At 45.2% G+C, this 19605-nt stretch overlaps 1 protein-coding gene across 1 annotated transcript; it reads right to left on the bottom strand.

Moving 5' to 3' along the window:
- Positions 1-4170: 4170 nt before the first annotated feature.
- On the bottom strand, positions 4171-9261 carry LOC107388513 (leucine-rich repeat-containing protein 10B). Its single transcript, XM_070550671.1, has one exon. It carries the CDS (start codon positions 8582-8584, stop codon positions 7349-7351), a length of 1236 nt encoding a protein of 411 aa, XP_070406772.1. The 5' UTR covers positions 8585-9261; the 3' UTR covers positions 4171-7348.
- Positions 9262-19605: the final 10344 nt, after the last annotated feature.

Here is a 19605-nt window from a genome sequence, read left to right on the forward strand (position 1 = left end):
CCCAATCACCATAGCTCCCGCTCCTCTTGTATTTAAACCCCTTCTGTTCTGTGTTCCCTGTCGTGTCATTGTTTCAGTGTTCCAGCGTGTGTTTCCAATAAATCGATGTTAGAAGTCCTCACCTGCCTGCCTGTTTTCCTCCCCGCGTGTGGATCCTTGCCTCACCTCAGCTCACCTCGCCACACGCTCGTGACACTTATCATATTGATTACACAATATTCTTTAAAAAGGAGTTGTAAGCCATGTTTACATCTTTAACATAAACTGTTTCCCAGTTTTGTTGTTCCAATTCTCTTTTTAGCGCATCTATAGCGTTTTGTGACCTATCTCTTATTAGTCTTTGCGTTTATGTTGAAATTTAATGCGATTATTTTTATAGACTGTAAACATTGGCAGGTGATCACTGATGTCTGTCATTACAATTCCACTTCTCTCTGTTTCCCTTGCAACGTTAGTAATATATTATCTATTATATTTGAACTGTGTGCATTTATTCTTGTTGGTTTGGTTATCAGTGGAAACAGACCCAGTAGATACATTTAATTTATAAAGTCGTTTGCAGTCTTTGAGTTATTTACATTGTCCAGATCAATATTAAAGTCTCCTTTATGCAAGTTCTGTGTTCAGATGTCTCTGGTCAATGGGACACAGCCTGGCCTGTCAGACTCACCCTCTGTCTATTCTACAGGAGTCTGGATACAGGCAGAGAGCACCATGAGGGGCGGGACTAGCCAGCTGCCAGCTGTCAGCTGCCAACCGACTGTATCACGCGACGCTGTAGTTTTTTAGCTGTAGTCAAAGATGGCGTCTGGCCCTTACCGGGCCCTTTGCTGCCCTTAAGGAAGCATTGGCCTGGCTGGTCAGGCTAAGTGGGGCATGCCTGGAAACCCTCCAGTAGAGGCATCCCAATCAGATGCATGAACCACCTCAGCTGACTCCTTTCAAGAGCTGACGTTTCACTCCAAGCTCCACCCAGATATGGTAGAGCTTCTCTTCCTTATTCCAGCTGAATCCAGACCTCCAGCAGAGGAAACTCATTTCAACAACTTATATCAGAGATCTCATTCCTTCAGTCATGATCCAAACCTTGGGTTGGAACCAATTTTATTTTGAACTCAGCTCATTGTTCACCCCAGCAGACGGGAGAAACTCCTGCCCAATCCTACCATCATGAAACACTTCATCACTAAATACTCAGAACATTGCAGGAAAATATCTTATATCCGAGCTCCAAAGATGTACCAGTGCATCATAAACAAAGGTAAAATAAAAGACAACACAAAATCTGTAAAATGCTTGAATTTAAATAAGACATAGGGTTTTGCGATGTTTTGTTGTCTGAAACCTCTAACAGCTTAGGCCTTTATAAAGCTTTGCTCCTCAAAGATCACAACAGGAATGGACTAAATGAACATCCGAATCTGCAAAATGCCAGGAGCTCTCTTAAGTTATCATCAAATACACACTGGTGGATTTTAAAGGTCACAATGTCTTCTGGTGGATGAAAACAAAATGCAGGCTGCTTTCATTCAAACACGTTTTGACTTCATATTAGTTCTAATTTTCAAATTCACAGCTGTGTGTGTGTGTGTGTGTGTGTGCGTGCGTGCGTGCGTGTGTGTGTGTGTGTGTGTTCTTGTCATCTGACAGTGTCATGTCTCAAATTAAGAAGGACTATAAGCCTCACATTAAATCCGGTTTCTCTGGATCTTTTCCAAACATCGCTGACGAACTAGGAGACAGTCGCCTCCATCAGCTGAGGACCCGTGGAGGACAAGGTGCTACGCTGACAGCACAGACATGCAGCTTGATCAAAGTCAGTTACAGAAACCATCTTATTGTATTTTCGTGTTTTTTAGACTGAATACCAAGACTTGTTGGTGCCCCATCGTCTCACATCATGTAAAAATCAAACACGACTGCTGTTTCATGATTTTTACAACAGTAGTGAGAAAAACCATCCTGAAAACAACACCAGTTTACAAATGATGTCCAAATGTGATCATGTGGATGAGCCGATATGGTTTTCATTTGCTGCAGCCGTTGAAAACCACACAGTTGTTGGTCCAAAAACAGAAACTGGTTTTACTAAAGGGAGAGAGCTGCAGCTTCACACCTTTCAGGAGGAGAACAGCTGTTGAAGAGTCTATAACTTGTGTTTTTAATGGTCACACACATTTCACGAGTCAATAACAGGAAATAATTTATTTATGTATGTTAGGGTCATATTTAATCTGTTTTCTGTTACACCTTCGACTGATTTTCAGTTTGAACCTCGTCAGACTTCCAGCTCAGTGATGAAAGCGATTTTACGACTGTCTGTTCTGCAGGTCACGCACCGACAGTAAATTCCTTCAGGTTGAAATAAAAAGTGTTGATTTAATTTGGTGGCCTTTATTTTTCTGCATTTAAGGTCACTGAGGCGATGCTGGGTCTGAGCATCCGATCCTGTCGAGCAACTGGATTCTCACGAGGATCCATCACTCCTTTGTCCCACCCAGTGAGTCTGGAGTTCATGTTCAGTTTTTACCAGATTGAAGCATGAATCTGATGTTTTACTGCATCTGCAGGTGGATCACTGACTTCCTGACAGACAGGAAACAACAAGTCAGGCTGGGTAAGAATGTCTCGGACCAACGGACCATCAGCACCAGCTCACCAGAAGGCTGTGTTCTTTCCCCTCTGCTCTTCTCCCTGTACACCAACAGCTGCACCTCCAAGCATGAGTCTGTCAAACCAATTAAGTTTGCTGACGACACCACCATCATCGGACTCATTTCTAACGGGGATGAGTCCGCTTACAGAATGGAGGCTGAGCGGCTGGTGTCCTGGTGCAGCCACAACAACCTGGTGCTAAACACCCAGAAGACAGCGGAGGTTAGTGTGGACTTTAGGAAACACACACACCCCATCCCCTCCCTTAAACCTGTCTGACACTCCCATCACGATGGTGGACTCATGTCGCTTCCTGGGCACCACCATCACCCAGGACCTCAAATGGGAGCCCACCATCACCTCCATCAGAAAAAAGGCCCAGCAGAGGATGTACTTCCTGAGGCAGTTGAAGAAATTCAACCTATCACCACAGTCAATGAGGCAATTCTACACCGCTATCATCGAGTCCATCCTCACCTCCTCCATCACCGTGTGGTACGCTGGAGCTACCACCAGGGACAAGAAGAGGCTGCAGCGTGTCGTGCGCTCTGCAGAGAAGGTCATTGGCTGCAAACTCACCTCCATTCAAGATCTGTACACCTCTAGGACATTGAGGCGTGCAGGTCGTATAATAGCTGACTCGTCTCACCCTGAACACCGTCTCTTCGACTCGCTCCCATCTGGCAGAAGGCTCAGATCCATTCGGACCAGAACCTCTCGCCACAAAAACTGTTTCTTCCCCTCTGCAGTTGGACTTTTGAATGAACATCCTAGGGCAGACCACTCAAGTTGATTGGTCCCAGTCACGGGACCCGACGCTGTACTTGAAACATTCAGAAAACACTCAGATTAATACCTACATGGGGTAGATAGCTGCTTCTCTAATTCCCGCCACTTTTTACATTAATAATTTTATCATGGGTTTTTTATTAGTTCTTATATTGCTTATCTCTTAATTAATTTTTTTTCTTACCTTCTGCACCAAAATACCGCAGCAATTTCCTAATGTTGTGACTTGGCAAACATATGGCAATAAAAAACTTCTGATTCTGATTCTGATTTTTCTTTTTATTGCCTTAGAGCTCCCTTCTGCTATCACGCTAGACTAGAAGTAGAGTACCAACAATAAATATCATCGGAAAATAAGGTTAAAAATGTACTCTTTTTATTCATGGAAAGCAATGCTCTGGTTTAAGTTTATTGTTTTGTAAATCTAAACTCTTCTGTTTTTTCGCTGTTTTCAGGAGCTCACAGGGAATCTCTCAAATATCCCAAAGGATGACTTTTTTTCCTCAAACGTATTTTGATTCTTCACACTTTACTACAACTTATGAGAGCAAGTATGTGTGATTGGTGCTTTTGGTTGTGATGGAAGTTCTCCTACTATGAGGTGTGTCTGATAATGTTTGTATCTGAAATAAAAATCTTATATAGAGAAACTTTATGACACAAAATTAATTGGAATAGAAATAAAATACCGTCCATAGAACATGTTTTATTTATTTCATTCCAGCTTTTGCGATCACGGTGATGTGAGAACGCTGCGTTTTGATCCCGCAGCCCGAATCATCGCCAGCAAAATAAAAACGGGCTTTCATCATCGAGACATGGACGGTAACACGCCCAAATGTTGACACACAAACGATCAGACACGTGCCACTTAGACTCAAATGTCCTTTGACTTCACAGGTTGACTTTAAAAGCTTCTTAAACCTGCATGGATTACATCATGAAGCTAACAATCTTCGTCAGCACATCCTTTTGGGTATTTAGTTTGTACTAATTGCCAAACCGTTTATTGGTGTGTTTGGGATCAGTTAAGGGCTGAAGCAGATGTCTGGGGACAGCAATAGCTCAGGAAGTAGAGCAGGTTGTCCAGTAATCAGAAGGTTGCAGGTTCAATCCCAACTCTGAACAGAGAATTCTGCTGTTGTGTCCTGGGGCAAGACACTTTTGCCTGCTGGTGGTGCTGATGTGAATGAGCTTCTGTGGAGTGTCAGATGGTTCAGTCACCCAGAGCTGAAGGACGAGCGGCAGACTTTGGTCTGAGTGGGAGGACAGAGATTCCAACAGAGACATGGTGTGTGAATTATAACAGCTTCATGCTGCTGTGGACCCGCTCTGGAACGAAGGCTGGCTTCTGGATCTGCAGAGTTTCCTCACACACAGAGAAGAACTTACTAACCCTTATAATCATTATACACCCAATTGTTAAGATGTTGGGGCTTGTGCTTGTGCTTTGTTTGTTTGTTTATCTTAAATTTTTTTGTGATAATCTCGCAGTATTTAATCCCCATCCCTCAGCGACGTACTGGTTTTCATTGGTTTACCCTAAATGCTGTAGCCTCTTAATTCTGTCTTGTTTGAGCGTTTACCTCTTTGTGTGCTTCTGGGCTTCCTTATGTGGAGATCTACCTTTTTCTTTCTCTAAAAATGTTCATTTCAAATCTATCCCTTGTTTTTCATACTGGGTCACCTGGATGCCACTATTTCCTCTACAAATACAGTTTCCACTAATTTAGTGCAGAACAGAACCAAATCCTTGCTAGACAGAAAATGAAGGCATGTAAGTCATTCCTCTAGTAAAAATCAACACACGTAGCTCAGGCTTCCTAAATCTGCATTCATGAATGTTAACATCAGATTTAAGCTGGTAGTGACTGAGCTTTAACGTTTTTATGGTGTTTAAGAATGCTTTCTGGTTTTATTGATGGAAGTGAGTATTAGCTATATTCAGCAGAATAAATCACAGGAAGGGGAAAGCATTAGCCGCTGCCTAATTGGTCAAAATTTTATCCCTTTTCAAAAACATCATTATTCATTTAAGTCATACCACATATTTAATAGCCATATAATAGTAAAGTTAGAAATTTTATTGTATAATTTATGTCGTTTTTGTGCTTTTATTAAAGAAAAAAATGTAATTATTTTAGGGCAAAACAGTTAGATGTAGTTTAATGTTAGGCTTTCACAAATGAATAAATTATGAGATGTTGGGCAATTACTCCAAAAACTGAGATTCACAGGTTTCTGTAGAGTTAGCATTGGCAAAGTGAGTATGCTATCCAGAGGGTGTTAGCTTTAACACATCTCTAATTTTGTCAACAGCATCATAACTGCAAAAGTCTAGCAGAGGTCATTGCATTAACATTATTCATGTATCCATCCATCCACTATTGTCTTCTTATTCGGAGTCGGGTCGCAGGGGCAGCAGCCTAAGCAGAGAGACTCAGACTTCCCTCTCCCCAGCCACTTGGGCTAGCTCCACTGGGGTAATCCCAAGGCGTTCCCTGGCCAGGTGAGAGACATAGTCCCTCCAGCGTGTCCTGGGTCTCCCTTCAGGTCACCTCCCAGTTGGACATGCCCAGAAAACCTCACCAAGGTGGCATCCAGGAGGCATCCTAAAACTAGATGCCCGAGGCACCTCAACTGGTTCTTCTCGATGTGGCAGAGCAGCAGATCTACTCCAAGCCCCTCCTGGATCAGCTTTACACACTATCTCTGCAGGAGAGCCCGGATGGATTTAAAGGAACTGATTTTCATCTCAGCTGCAAACCATTCCAGTGAAAACTGGAGATCGTGTTCTGATGAAGCCAACAGGACCACATCATATTCAAAAAGCTGGGACCTGATCCTCAGGCCACCAAAACGGATCCCCTCAACATCCCTGCCTAGAAATCCTGTCCATTAGAGTTATGAACAGAGTCGTATCGAATGAACAGTAATTACATCAATGAAACTGTAATGAATTTACTGTAATTTTTCTGGGTTTCTAGCACTGAATGCATCTGTCAATGGTCATGATGTTATGGCTAATCCGTTGAATCCAACATAAGGTTTTAAAATTTGACTGTGTTTTCTAAATTTCGTGTGAAAATGAGCGAGTCACATCAGCTCTTCAGCATCCTTGGCACTGACAGACGAGACGGCGTGCTGCCACACGAGTGCAGGCATTAATATTCCAGCGCTGAGATAAATATTTCACTCTGTTAATGAGATGTGAGAAAAAGATCTGAGCAGATAAAGAGGATTGGATTACACTCGAGCCCATTATGAATACTGAGTGCAGAGGTGAGAGAAGAACGAAGGCCCTGCTTCTTGTCGATGACAAAAAGAAGACACAAGGTTTTGACCTGCAGGACATCCAGGTTTTTTGCTCCAGTCGATAAAAAACATTCTTAATTTCCTCCCATCTACTTTATCTTCAAAGCCTCCTTAAGAATGTAACCTTTTATGGTGAAACACCTCGGCTGCTCTTCCCTCTGATGTGTGACGCTGCTTCTTGGCGCTGACACACTGGGCTGCTTACACAATTCAGACAGGAGGCTTTGTGTTTAGTGTGCCGTACATATTTTGTAAACTCAAGTCCAGCACAGACATCTACATGCACACACACACAACCTGGAATGTTACAGATGAACACATGAAACTGTCAGCAGAGATATTAGTCTAAAGACATTTGTGACCTAAATGATGGATGCAGATTTTCTTAAATAGTTAATGTTGTTAAATGTACTTCATCACACACTCACAGACACACCCACACTTCATCATCTGACTGAGATGTCACCTGTTTCATTAGAAATGTATGAATTAAGGTCATTTTCACAGTTGAAAGGTTGTGAATCAGCAGCACAGCTTGTCCACGTTGTTTTAAGCTGTATGTTTAATACGAGTCCACCTGGGCAGATTCTTATGCACCTTCATCTTGTCTCCCCGTGTCTTCCAGTTCCTCCCCATCTTCATAGACATAGTCCATGGGAGTGTTTTCATACTCCAGCTCCTCTCCCTCATATTCAACCCCTTCTCCTTCACATATCATCTCCTCTGTCTCATACTCAACCACCTCCTCATCATATTCAAGATCCACTCCTTCATAATCCGTCACTGGTTGCTCCACGTCTAAGTCCTCCTCTTCCCCTCCCTCCTCCCCCTCCTCCTCCTCCATCATCAGAGCGTCTTCATCTTTAACGTCTGAATCTTCGGCGGTCACCTCCTCCTCATTTGATGCCGGTTTTGAGTTGCTGTTCTTGAGGATGCCGTGAATCACCGGCTCCTCTCCAGCCATAGTCAATTCCTCCGCCTCTTGCTCAGCGGCTTTCCGTCGCCTCTCCTTCCTTGCCTCACGGATCTCCATAAACTCAGCGGCCCCTTCGCCAACCAGAATCACCTCCTCGCCAACTGCAGGAGGCTGCTTGATAGGATTGTGGTCGTAGGAAAACAGGTGGAGGCATTTGAGGCGCTTCAGACTGGGAAGCTCTGATAATTTGTTTTTGTCCAGGTCTAGGATCTCCAAGTTCTTCATGTGAAGCAGGACATTGGGGAAGGTCTCAAAGCGGTTTGTGTAGAGCCACAACCCTCTCAGTGCTTCCATGCGTGTGAGGTCAGGAGGGAGCGTTTTCAGACGGTTGTCTCCGATTTGCAGGGACTTCAGGTGGGGCAGGTCATACACCTCCCGTGGAAATCTCTGGAAGAAGTTGCTCTCCACCGACAGGCACCTCAGATTCTTCAGGTTCTTGATTTCAGGCGGGAGACTCATCAGTCGGTTGCTACCCAGGTAGAGACGAGTGAGTCCTGTCAGCTCGCAAACAGCCAAGGGAACGTCTTCCAACTTGTTGAAGTCCAGGGCGAGCGTCTTCAGACCCTGCAGCTGGAAGATGCTGTCAGGAACTGTGCGAAGACGATTTTCACAAACATAAAGCTTCTCCAGATGCATCAGTCCACAAACGCGTGAAGGTAACTTTTTAAATTTACGACAACTCAAATCTAAGACAGGATCTCCACTCTCTAACAACTCCTCCACCCCCAATGGGAGCTCTTCCTCTACTTCTTCCTCCTTTGTTTCTGAAATTTCATCCTCTTCATCACCTTTCTTTGCCCCCTCCTCTTCCTCTTCCTCCCCCTCGTCCTTCCTGGAAGAGTTGCCCATGCTGTGCCAAGCGGACCAACGTGAGTCAGTGCAGACTCATTTGATGAGGCAGCGTCTGTGACAAGTTAACCGTCAGGCTGGAAGCTACCATTACTTCATTGCTGAAATGGATGGATGCAAACAGCATCATTGTCCCGCCAACTAAGGCTCAGGCAGCCCGTTTGTTACTGCTTCATCAGAAAACGACACAAAGTAGAACAGAAAAACATTAATAATGTGGAAAACAACGGTTTTGCATGCAGTAATAATAATAATATTAATAATAAAATTAATAATGTCATTAAAGTTACAATTAAAGCACAGTTGAATCCTAGCTTTCCTCACTTATTTCCAAGAGAATCATAAAGTTTTTTAGGTCACAGGTTCAGGTGATCCAGTCATTCTGTCAGGAAAATCATTTCTATAATAAAACAAAAACACTTAGAGACACTAAATGGTCATTTTACTGTGCATCTTTCTTGCTTGTGGCAGGCGGTGGTTAAACCCAGAGTTTCTGCGCAGCTCAGTGACCCAGCCGGTGGCGAAAAACAAAAGAGTCAGTTAATAAAAGTCCCTCCACTTGTTGGTGCAGCTGCTCTCCATCAGAGGCCGGGGTCTCTCCGGGTTCTAGTCTGCGCCGGGAAAAGAAATTACATGTTGGAAAACTGCTGCTGACTGTTGGACTCTCTGCTCCTCATGTGAGGAAATCCTCCCTTCCCCTTCACCTCCGCCTTTCCTCCCTCCCTCTGTAACCGGAACGGGGGAGTCAGGTCACATGGTTGCTCTGTGTGCGTTTGGAGGAGTCTGAGTCAGACGCTCCATGTTTAAAAGTATGGGTGTGTTTTAAAACTGTATCATAGAAGTAATATTTTTTCATTCCATGTTTATTTTTATTTTATTTATTTACTGCAGGTTCGGTTTTATGTTTTTGTGGGTTTGTAATTATTTTACTTTCCTAATGTAGCTGCTATTAAATTTTATTTTATTTTATTTTATTTTATTGTGTAATCTTTGGTCCAAGAGTGTCACAAGGAATTCTTGAAGATTCTTCAAACCTTATAAGGTGGGATCCTGCTGTGTTGTATTGTTTTTATAAATCTTTTTTGTTTTTTAACTTTTGAACTATATTTTATATAAATTTTATGGTTCATTAATGTTTATTCGTCGTCTTCGTCTTCGTCTTCGTCTTCCTCCGCTTATCCGGGTCCGGGTCGCGGGGGCAGCATCCCAACTAGGGAGCTCCAGGCCGTCCTCTCCCCGGCCTTGTCCACCAGCTCCTCCGGCAGGACCCCAAGGCGTTCCCGGACCAGATTGGAGATGTAACCTCTCCAACGTGTCCTGGGTCGACCCGGGGGCCTTCTGCCGGCAGGACATGCCCGAAACACCTCCCCGGGGAGGCGTCCAGGAGGCATCCTGGCCAGATGCCCAAACCACCTCAACTGGCTCCTTTCGATCCGGAGGAGCAGCGGTTCTACTCCGAGTCCCTCCCGAATGTCCGAGCTCCTCACCCTATCTCTAAGGCTGAGCCCGGCCACCCAACGGAGGAAACTCATTTCGGCCGCTTGTATCCGCGATCTCGTTCTTTCGGTCATTACCCAATGCTCATGACCATAGGTGAGGATTGGGACGTAGATCGACCGGTAAATCGAGAGCCTGGCTTTCTGGCTCAGCTCCCTCTTCCCCACGACAGATCGGCTCAGCGTCCGCATCACTGCAGACGCCGAACCAATCCGCCTGTCGATCTCCCGATCCCTCCTACCCTCACTCGTGAACAAGACCCCGAGATACTTAAACTCCTCCACTTGAGGTAGGACCTCTCCCCCGACCCGGAGGTGGCAAGCCACCCTTTTCCGGTCGAGAACCATGGTCTCAGATTTGGAGGTGCTGATCCTCATCCCAGCCGCTTCACATTCGGCCGCGAACCTACCCAGCAAGAGCTGAAGGTCAGAGCTGGATGAAGCTAGGAGGACCACATCATCCGCAAAAAGCAGAGACGAGATTCTCCTGCCACCAAACTCGACACACTCCACACCACGGCTGCGTCTAGAAATTCTGTCCATAAAAGTGATGAACAGAACCGGTGACAAAGGGCAGCCCTGGCGGAGTCCAACCCTCACTGGGAACAGGTCCGACTTACTACCGGCTATGCGGACCAAACTCACGCTCCTCTAAGGGACTGAATGGCCCTTAGAAAGCCACCCACCCCATACTCCTGAAGCGTCCCCCACAGGATGCCCCTGGGGACACGGTCATAAGCCTTCTCCAAATCCACAAAGCACATGTGGATTGGTTGGGCAAACTCCCATGCCCCCTCCATCACCCTTGCAAGGGTATAGAGCTGGTCCACAGTTCCACGGCCAGGACGAAAACCACATTGCTCCTCCTCTATCTGAGATTCAACTATCGATCGGACCCTCCTCTCCAGTACCTTGGAGTAGACCTTTCCAGGGAGGCTGAGGAGTGTGATCCCCCTATAGTTGGAACACACCCTCAGGTCACCCTTCTTAAAGATGGGGACCACAACCCCGGTCTGCCACTCCCTAGGAACTGCCCCCGATGACCACGCAATGTTGTAGAGACGTGTCAACCATGACAGCCCTACAACATCCATAGCCTTGAGATACCCAGGACGAACCTCATCCGCCCCCGGGGCTCCGCCGCTGTGTAGTTGTTTGACTACCTCAGCAACTTCTGCCCCCGAGATCGGACAGTCCATCCCCAGGCCTCCCAGCTCTGGTTCCTCCTCGGAATGCGCATTGGTGGGATTGAGGAGCTCCTCAAAGTATTCCTTCCACCGTCCGACTATAGCCTCAGTTGACGTCAGCAGCTCCCCATCCCCACTGTAAACAGTGTGAGCGAGTTGCTGCCTTCCTCTCCTGAGGCACCGGACAGTTTGCCAGAACCTCTTTGGAGCCGATCGATAGTCTTTCTCCATGGCCTCACCAAACTCCTCCCACGCCCGAGATTTTGCCTCGGCAACTGCCACTGCTGCACCCCGCTTGGCTATCCGGTACCTGTCTGCTGCCTCCGGAGACCCACAGACCAGCCACGCCCTGTAGGCCTCCTTCTTCAGCCTGACGGTTCCCCGAACCTCTGGTGTCCACCAGCGGGTACGGGGGTTGCCACCACGACTGGCACCGGCCACCTTACGACCACAGCTAGCAACAGCCGCCTCGACAATCGCAGAGTGGAACAAGGCCCACTCGGACTCAATGTCCCCCACTGCTCTCGGGACGTGGTCAAAGCTCTGCCGGAGGTGGGAGTTGAAGACCGTCTTGACAGGTTCTTCTGCCAGGCATTCCCAGCAGACCCTCACTATGCGTTTGGGTCTGCCAGGTCTACGCGGCATGTTCCCTTGCCATCTGATCCAACTCACCACCAGGTGGTGATCAGTTGACAGCTCCGCCCCTCTCTTCACTCGGGTGTCCAAAACATACAGCCGCAGGTCAGATGATACGACTACAAAATCTATCATCGACCTGTGACCTAGGCTGCCCTGGTACCAAGTGTACCGGTGGGCATCCTTATGTTCGAACATGGTGTTCGTTATGGCCAAACTGCGGCTTGCACAGAAGTCCAATAACAAAACACCGCTCGAGTTCTGATTAGGTGGGCCGTTCCTCCCAATCACACCCCTCCAGGTCAAGCTGTCATTGCCCACGTGAGCATTGAAGTCCCTCAGCAGGACAATGGAGTCCCCTGATGGAGCACTATCTAGCACTCGTCCCAGGGACTCCAAAAAGGGTGGGTACTCTGAACTGATATTTGGCCCATAAGCACAAACAACAGTCAGGACCTGTTCCCCGACCCGAAGGCGCAAGGAAGCTACCCTCTTGTCCCCCGGGGTAAACCCCAACACACAGGCAGAGAGTCTTGGGGCTAACAAAAAGCCAACCCCAGCCCTCCGCCTCTCACCCGGAGCAACTCCAGCAAAGTAGAGTGTCCAACCCCTCTCCAGGTCTCGGGTTCCAGAGCCAATGCAATGTGTCGAGGTGAGTCCGACTATATCTAGCCGGTACCGCTCAACCTCTGCCACAAGCTCCGGCTCCTTCCCCGCCAGCGAGGTGACGTTCCATGTCCCAAAAACTAGTTTTCTTGTCCGGGAATTGGACCGCCAAGGCTCCCGCCTTGGTCTGCCACCCGATTCGCATTGCACCGGACCCTTCATGTTCCTCCTGCGGGTGGTGGGTCCACAGTTGGACGAGCCCATGTATCCGGTTCGGGCTGGGCCCGGCCGGGCCCCATGGGCGAAAGCCCGGCCACCAGGCGCTCGCTCACGGGCCCCAACCCCAGGCCTGGCTCCAGGGTTGGACCCCGGTAACCCTCCGGGCCGGGTACTCCGACTCTTCGTTTTAACCGCCATGAAAGATCCTTCGAACCGTTCTTTGTCTCACCTTTCACCTAAGACCAATTTGTCATGGGAGACCCTACCAGGGGCACTAAGTGCCCCAGACAACATAGCTCCTAGGATCATTAGGGCACTCAAACTCCTCCACCACGATAAGGTGACGGTTCAAGGAGGAGTTTATCATTAATGTTTATGATGTGTAAAAATCTAAGTCTAAGAAATACAGTTCAGCTAGGAGCTGCAGAAAGACCAATTTTATTAATATGGAATTGAACATTTGTTTAGAATAACCAGCCATTCATTATAACTTGAACACATGTGACATAATCCATCAGCATCTGGCCAGTCTGAAGGAGTTACAGAACTTCATGACAAAGAGAGGCCATTCTGTAGATGTCAAAACTATTTCACATATGCTCCAAAAATGTAGCTTATTCAGGACGGTGGCAAGGAAAAAACACTTCTTAAAAAAGGTCTCATTAAAGGCATACTAAACAATTTTGGCTTGCTTTTAGAACCCCTAGTGTCTGTTAGTTAAACAGGTGCATTTTAATATATGTAACAGCTTAATATAACAGCTAAATTCTCTTCCCAGCCTTCATTAGTTTCTAGAGGAGTGATTCATCAGTAAACCAAACAAATCAGTCATTTCCATGATCTAAAACAAGCAGGAAACATGCTGGAAACAGACTTCAGGGCATGGCTTGTAAGCTCCACTTTTACTAAGTCCAACAGGGACTTGGCCGGCACTCTGAAGTTGCAAGTGTGGTATTTTGGCCACAGGGAAAAAATAAATACAAAAAATAAGGGGGGGGGGGGGGGTGTTCCGAGTTACATTTCATAACCCTATCTGGGCCAGCATCCAGAGCATTTCAGTTGTTTCTCGTCCCCAACACACTTGATTTAGAGGTTAAATCACTTGCGCAGCCGCTCATCAGGCTCTGCAGAACAATGTTAATTAATTGCAGATTGAGATCAGGTGTTGAAACAGAGTTAAATCTAAAATATGCTGGATACCGGTCCTCCAGGCTCGGAATTGAGTACCACTGCTGTACAGGGTTATTTTAGCACATACTGGCTCAAGAAAATGATTTAAAAATATGAAACATTTGCATAATATGACTTTAAAGCATAAATCCAGTGTTTTTATCTGATGACACCTTCTAGAGGCTGAAAAATGCATCGCACCTTCAGCCGTTCTAACTACTTTCTTATTTATGGCTGAAAGCAAGGCCTTTTGTTCATGAACGTGTTCCTCTAGCCGGCCAACAGAGCTGAAACACATTGTTTCACAATTATCATTTTCCCATAATGTGCTTTATTCATAAATTTATATTTATAAGAATTTCTTGCCCATGAGAAAGATTGAACGTAAACACTTGTACACACTATGTGAGTGACATCTGTATGTAAGTAGTTGTCTAACACGACTGACTGTTGCTGACTGGTGCTCAGTTCAAATAACATTGGGCTCCATGGGACAAGGGGTAGGTTTAGCAAAAAAAAAAAAAAACTAAAAAAGACATATTGTATACATCACAATACAAGGTTTCACTTTTGCAGATTTCTAAAAAAAATCGTACATAATTCCTGCCTAGAGATTAAGACAGACCGTAGCAGAAGCATAATGATTTTGCTTTGCATGTCAGTTCAGTCACACTCTACAGAAACCTCAGCAGGCCCGAAGGAATTCACAGCAGTGATTATTACGGCTGTTTACACGGTGGTGGGTCTCATCACCATCAATGATGAGATGGCCTACAGGGAGGAGATCAGTGCCCTGACCCACTGGTGCCAAGACAACCATCTCATCCTCAATGTCGCGAAGACAAAGGAGTTAAAAGTGGACTTTCAGAGGTGCAGAGGAGTACACACCCCCATCACCATCAAAGGCGACGCGGTGGAGATAGTGAGCAACTTCCGTTTCCTTGGTGTTCATCTGGCCGAGGATCTCACGTGGTCAGTGCACACAAACAATACAGTAAAGACGCCTCTTCTTTCTCAGGAGATTGAAAAGGTTCGGCATGAGCCGCTGCATCCTCAGGACCTTCTTTTGCTGTGCCATTGAGAGTATCCTCACCAGATGCATCACCACCTGGTATGGCAACAGCACTGCTTACAACAGCAAAGCTCTCCAGACAGTAGTGCGGTGTGCTGAAAGGATAATGGGAGGTGAGCTTCCCTCCCTCTAAGACATCTACAGGAAGCGGTGCCTGAGGAAAGCGGGGAGGCTCATCAAGGACTCAAGTCACCCCAGCCATAAACTGTTCAGACTACTTCCATCAGGAAGGAGGTTCTGTAGCATCCGGTCCAGAACCAGCAGACTGAGAGACAGCTTTTTTCATCAGGCCATCAGACTGCTGAACACTACATAGACACCTCACCCTCACTACTGGAACGTCAACATTACACACGCCACACAGTATATTAATGCCACTGTTTGTACATACCAATTTCTGTATATTATATATCTTGTCGGTTTATTTTTATTTATTTTTTTTTGCTTTGTTGTTGTGCACAATTCTGTTGCTGTGAAGCTCGCACACAAGAATTTCACTCGCACGTACTGTACTAGTGTACCTGCACATGTGATGTGACAATAAAGTTGATTTGATTTGACAATCTCGTGTCATGACGATCACAGTGCTTTATTGGGTTGGTGGGCCAATCACAGCACTCTGTCATTTTGGTTGCCAGGATATTACTGCGTTAACTAAACAAAGATGGCAGGGGCTCATTTAAAAAGGCTTTGGCATCAACTTTAGACTATTTAGACTTGCACATTGCTTTTCTTTAGACTGACATCCATAGTGGTGAGTATTTTATGTTGCTTGTTGTCCAATAGCATGCAACAACAATTTGAAAGAAAACCATAGATTTCACCTCATGACTGAGATCATAGCCAGACTATATATTCACACACACTATAGGATGGCTTGCCAGACTAACATGTTTCCTGAAAAGTAAAATACCAGATTGTAGCTTTAAAGTTCGTTTGATCTTTGCCCGAATGCACCTTAACGATTCTGATGCCTAACGGTAAAAGATCTTATAGATGAGACTAACATTTGACCTCAACACCAAACAGTACACCTAGCATAAGTCCAATGAAGCTCACCATCCACAACACACCATGCATACAGTAACACGAGGTTGGCAGCTTCCTGTTGTGGGGTCATTTCTCTGCGTCAGGGACCGGGGCTTTCATGAGGGTAGAAGTCAAATACTTGACTAAAACCTGCTACCTTCTGCCAGAAAGTTAAAGATGGGCAGAAGCTTCACCTTTCACCAATATAACGATCTTAAGCACACAACAAAACTGACCACACTGTGGCTGAAGGAGAAAAAACATGAACATCCTCATGTGACCCAGTCAGAGCCCAGACCTGCTCAGTGGCCTAGTAGTATGTGTCTGCCCTGAGACTGGGAGATCGGGATTCAAATCCCGGTTGGGTCAGACCAAAGACTAAAAATGCCTCCCCGCTGGGTGTTTCTCAGTGTCAAGACACCTGGCCTTGCAAGGCAATGTCTTGTGAGGCCGGGCACCTTGCTTATGTAACCCGGTGTAAAACCCAGATTACAATAGTAACATCATTACACAATTAGAATGAATAATGAAATATAAATGGAAATTTACAAAACAGTTAAAACAGGATAAAAGACCAAATAAGATAAATAGAAATCTAAACATTCATACATTCATAGTAAAAAAAAAGAAAAGAAAATACAAACTTGTTGAAAATAGTCAAATAAGAAAAGCTAAAATCGAGTAAATAGAAAGTTCCAGTAAAATTCAGGTAGCAACTGACTAACCAATCACGTGGCTAGCCAGCTATTGCATCAGCCAATAGAATTTAGCTCTTTCTGCTGCTCGCTATGCAGCTTTCACTTGCCTTCAGACGCGCTGAGACGCTGACGAGGAAGCACTTGCCGTGAAGAGCAAACTAGGATGCACTAGCAGCCGTTACTTGATAAAAAATTACTCCAAGTTCGAGATACAGAGGTCCGAAGACCGTGATTTGCCGTTACCCTTGGGAAACCCCGTGTAAACCAAGCTGACTTTTCTTGGTCCGGTTTTTTATTTTGGATTGATTCACCTCTATGAATTGAAGATTCGTGTTCCAGTTCTGGATGGCGAGCCCCAGCCCAACCCAACCGAACCATCAAGCCGGTGATTAACTTGTCTGTCACTCACCTGAACTCGACTTCAACCCAAGATCTGACTGACAAGGATTTCATGAACATTTGTCAAGCTGACTGACTGACTGAACAAACACAGACTGGTGACATTTCATTTTACTATTTTATTTTATTTCATTTTATTTTATTTCACAAAGCGCTTTGTTATTTATTAAGTGGGTTATAAATGCTGGTAATAAACCATTGTTATATTTACCTTGCTTGGTCCATGTTGTCACTCCACCACTTGCTCCTCAGAGTCTAGAATCTTTTGATCTGGTCCACTCGGTGTTAAACCACAAAGATTTTCATGTGAACCACCTCTAGTAAAATCTACGTGAGGTTACACTTACAAGGACACTGTCCTTCCTTGATCAAAGAAAATGGTTAAATGGAACAGACTGTCATGATCTGTGCTGCATTACCATCTCTGCTTGAGTGTTGTTTACAGGTGGGTGTGTCTGGAGAGCCCAGCTGTGACAAATCAACTCATCAGCGATCAGGGGATTTAAGGAGCAGCAGGACATCTCACCATTGCCAGCTGATATTCAGTCTTGGGTAGTTTCTAGCCCTCCTTCTGACCTTCTAGAAAGATTTATATAATTTGTTTTTATGCCTGTTCCTGCCCTTCTGGCAATTAACCTGCTCTGCCCTCCTGATTCCTCCAGGTTCCAGTCATCTGTTCATGTTCACTCTCTGCCATATCTTCGGAACCATCAACAACATTCCAGTCCTGCTGTTTGCCCCTGATTTCCAGCTCTCCGTCACCCACCTATCCACATGCAGCTCCTCGGTCTCCCCATCCAGCCAGGTCTGACCCCCTACACCCCCCCCCCCCCCCCACCCCGAAAATACCCGAATCATCCAGGAAACAGTAAGCCCTTTTTTCATTCTCCATCATCATCTCACGTAGCTCCAGACTCTGACCTCTCTCCCTCTCTCAGACGCCACAGATCCCTCCGTCCTGCAGAAGCTTCGTCAACCGCTCCAATTAAAAATAAATCATTTAAACTTACCTTCTGTCTCTCTGTGGTGATTCTTCATGTCGTGGGTCAAGAAATTGCCCTCAAACATGACACAGACTTGCATCACAGCGGTCATGTAACGTCACATGACACAGGAGATAACGGTATATTTTATACATAGTAGTTTCAATATAAATACATAATGAGCCTTTTTTGTTTTAAATTGTGTATACATTGGTTAAATTAAATATATAAGCAAGTTACTACCCGCTAGCCACCGAAGCTGCAACTAATAAACAACTAACCATAGATAACTTCCTTGGATCTAAAAAATCATTTAAAATTAGCTGACTTACTTTTAAACTTGAAATTGGCCCCTGAAGTAGCTGTTGGCTTCTGATCTGCCATCTTGTGAAAATACCGTGGTCTATTCTGGGTAATTTTTTACCAAGGCTAGGCTACAAGGCACCTCCCTTGTATCCTTGCTCAGCTAGCTAAACGACTAACAAATAGAGAACACGCACCTCAGTAGAACATGAACATTGGAACACATCTTGGCGGCTCCTGATGATGTATCTCCTAGGCAACCGGGGCAGGGCCAAGATATCAAGGCAAGGTTCCTTGGCATGGAGAAACACCCTCAGCTTTAAGGGGCTGGATAGGTGGTTTAAACCACCAAATGGTTCCCAAGCATGGCTGTGTCTGCAGCTCAATGCTCCCCAAGAGAATAGGTCAAATGTGGAGGACAAATTTTGCACACACACACACACACACACACACACACACACACACACACACACACACACAAACACACACACACACACACACACACACAAGTCTGTGTGACAAGTAATGGGACTTTAACTTAAACCTTTTTACCTGAAAATCCTTGGAGAGATTTAAAGATTATAGTTCACTGACACCTACCATCCAATTTGACCCAACTTGAAAAATTATGTAAAGAAGAGATGGTAAAAAATAATCTTTTTATGGCAATAAAGATGAATAAAACTGGATTGAAAAATCATCAGATGCCCATAAAAAGTAATACAACAGAAGACTTTGTGTTCTTCTGTAGCATGAATGAAAAATAAGTATGATAAGGGATTGCAATAAGTAAACTTTTACCTTGAAGACAAATGGAGACCAAACTGGAGGTCATTTCATTCATATTGGTTCATTTTCTCGGCAGTAATTAATGCTGACTAATGAGTTTCTGCAGAAAATGTACAACACTGAAACTTTCATCCATCTGATCTACCAGATTCACTCTAAAAAGCAGCTGGGATACAGTCAAACACTTTAAACTTGATTTTCTGTTGAATGCATCCACTACATGACCTTAACAGTCATATTTCCTGATTGGTGTTGGTTGTGATGAATATAAAAAGTCTGAAAAAGCTGCTGGGGTCAGGTTTGTTGGGTTTCTCTCAGCCTGATGAGCCATGCAGGAAGAAGTGAACAAACAGGGACACAGGCTGCAAGCTGCTTGAGGATGATTGTGTCTGATATGCTGAAGACCAAAAGAGCTGATTCATAAATTTGCTGTA

This window comes from Nothobranchius furzeri, chromosome 4 (genome assembly GCF_043380555.1).
Source record: "Nothobranchius furzeri strain GRZ-AD chromosome 4, NfurGRZ-RIMD1, whole genome shotgun sequence".
NCBI classification, from domain to species: Eukaryota; Metazoa; Chordata; class Actinopteri; order Cyprinodontiformes; family Nothobranchiidae; genus Nothobranchius; species Nothobranchius furzeri.

What these genes read in the sequence shown, in the direction of transcription:
- LOC107388513 (XM_070550671.1), bottom strand. Translation starts at nt 8,584, where the DNA reads ATGGGCAACTCTTCCAGGAAGGACGAGGGGGAGGAAGAGGAAGAGGAG.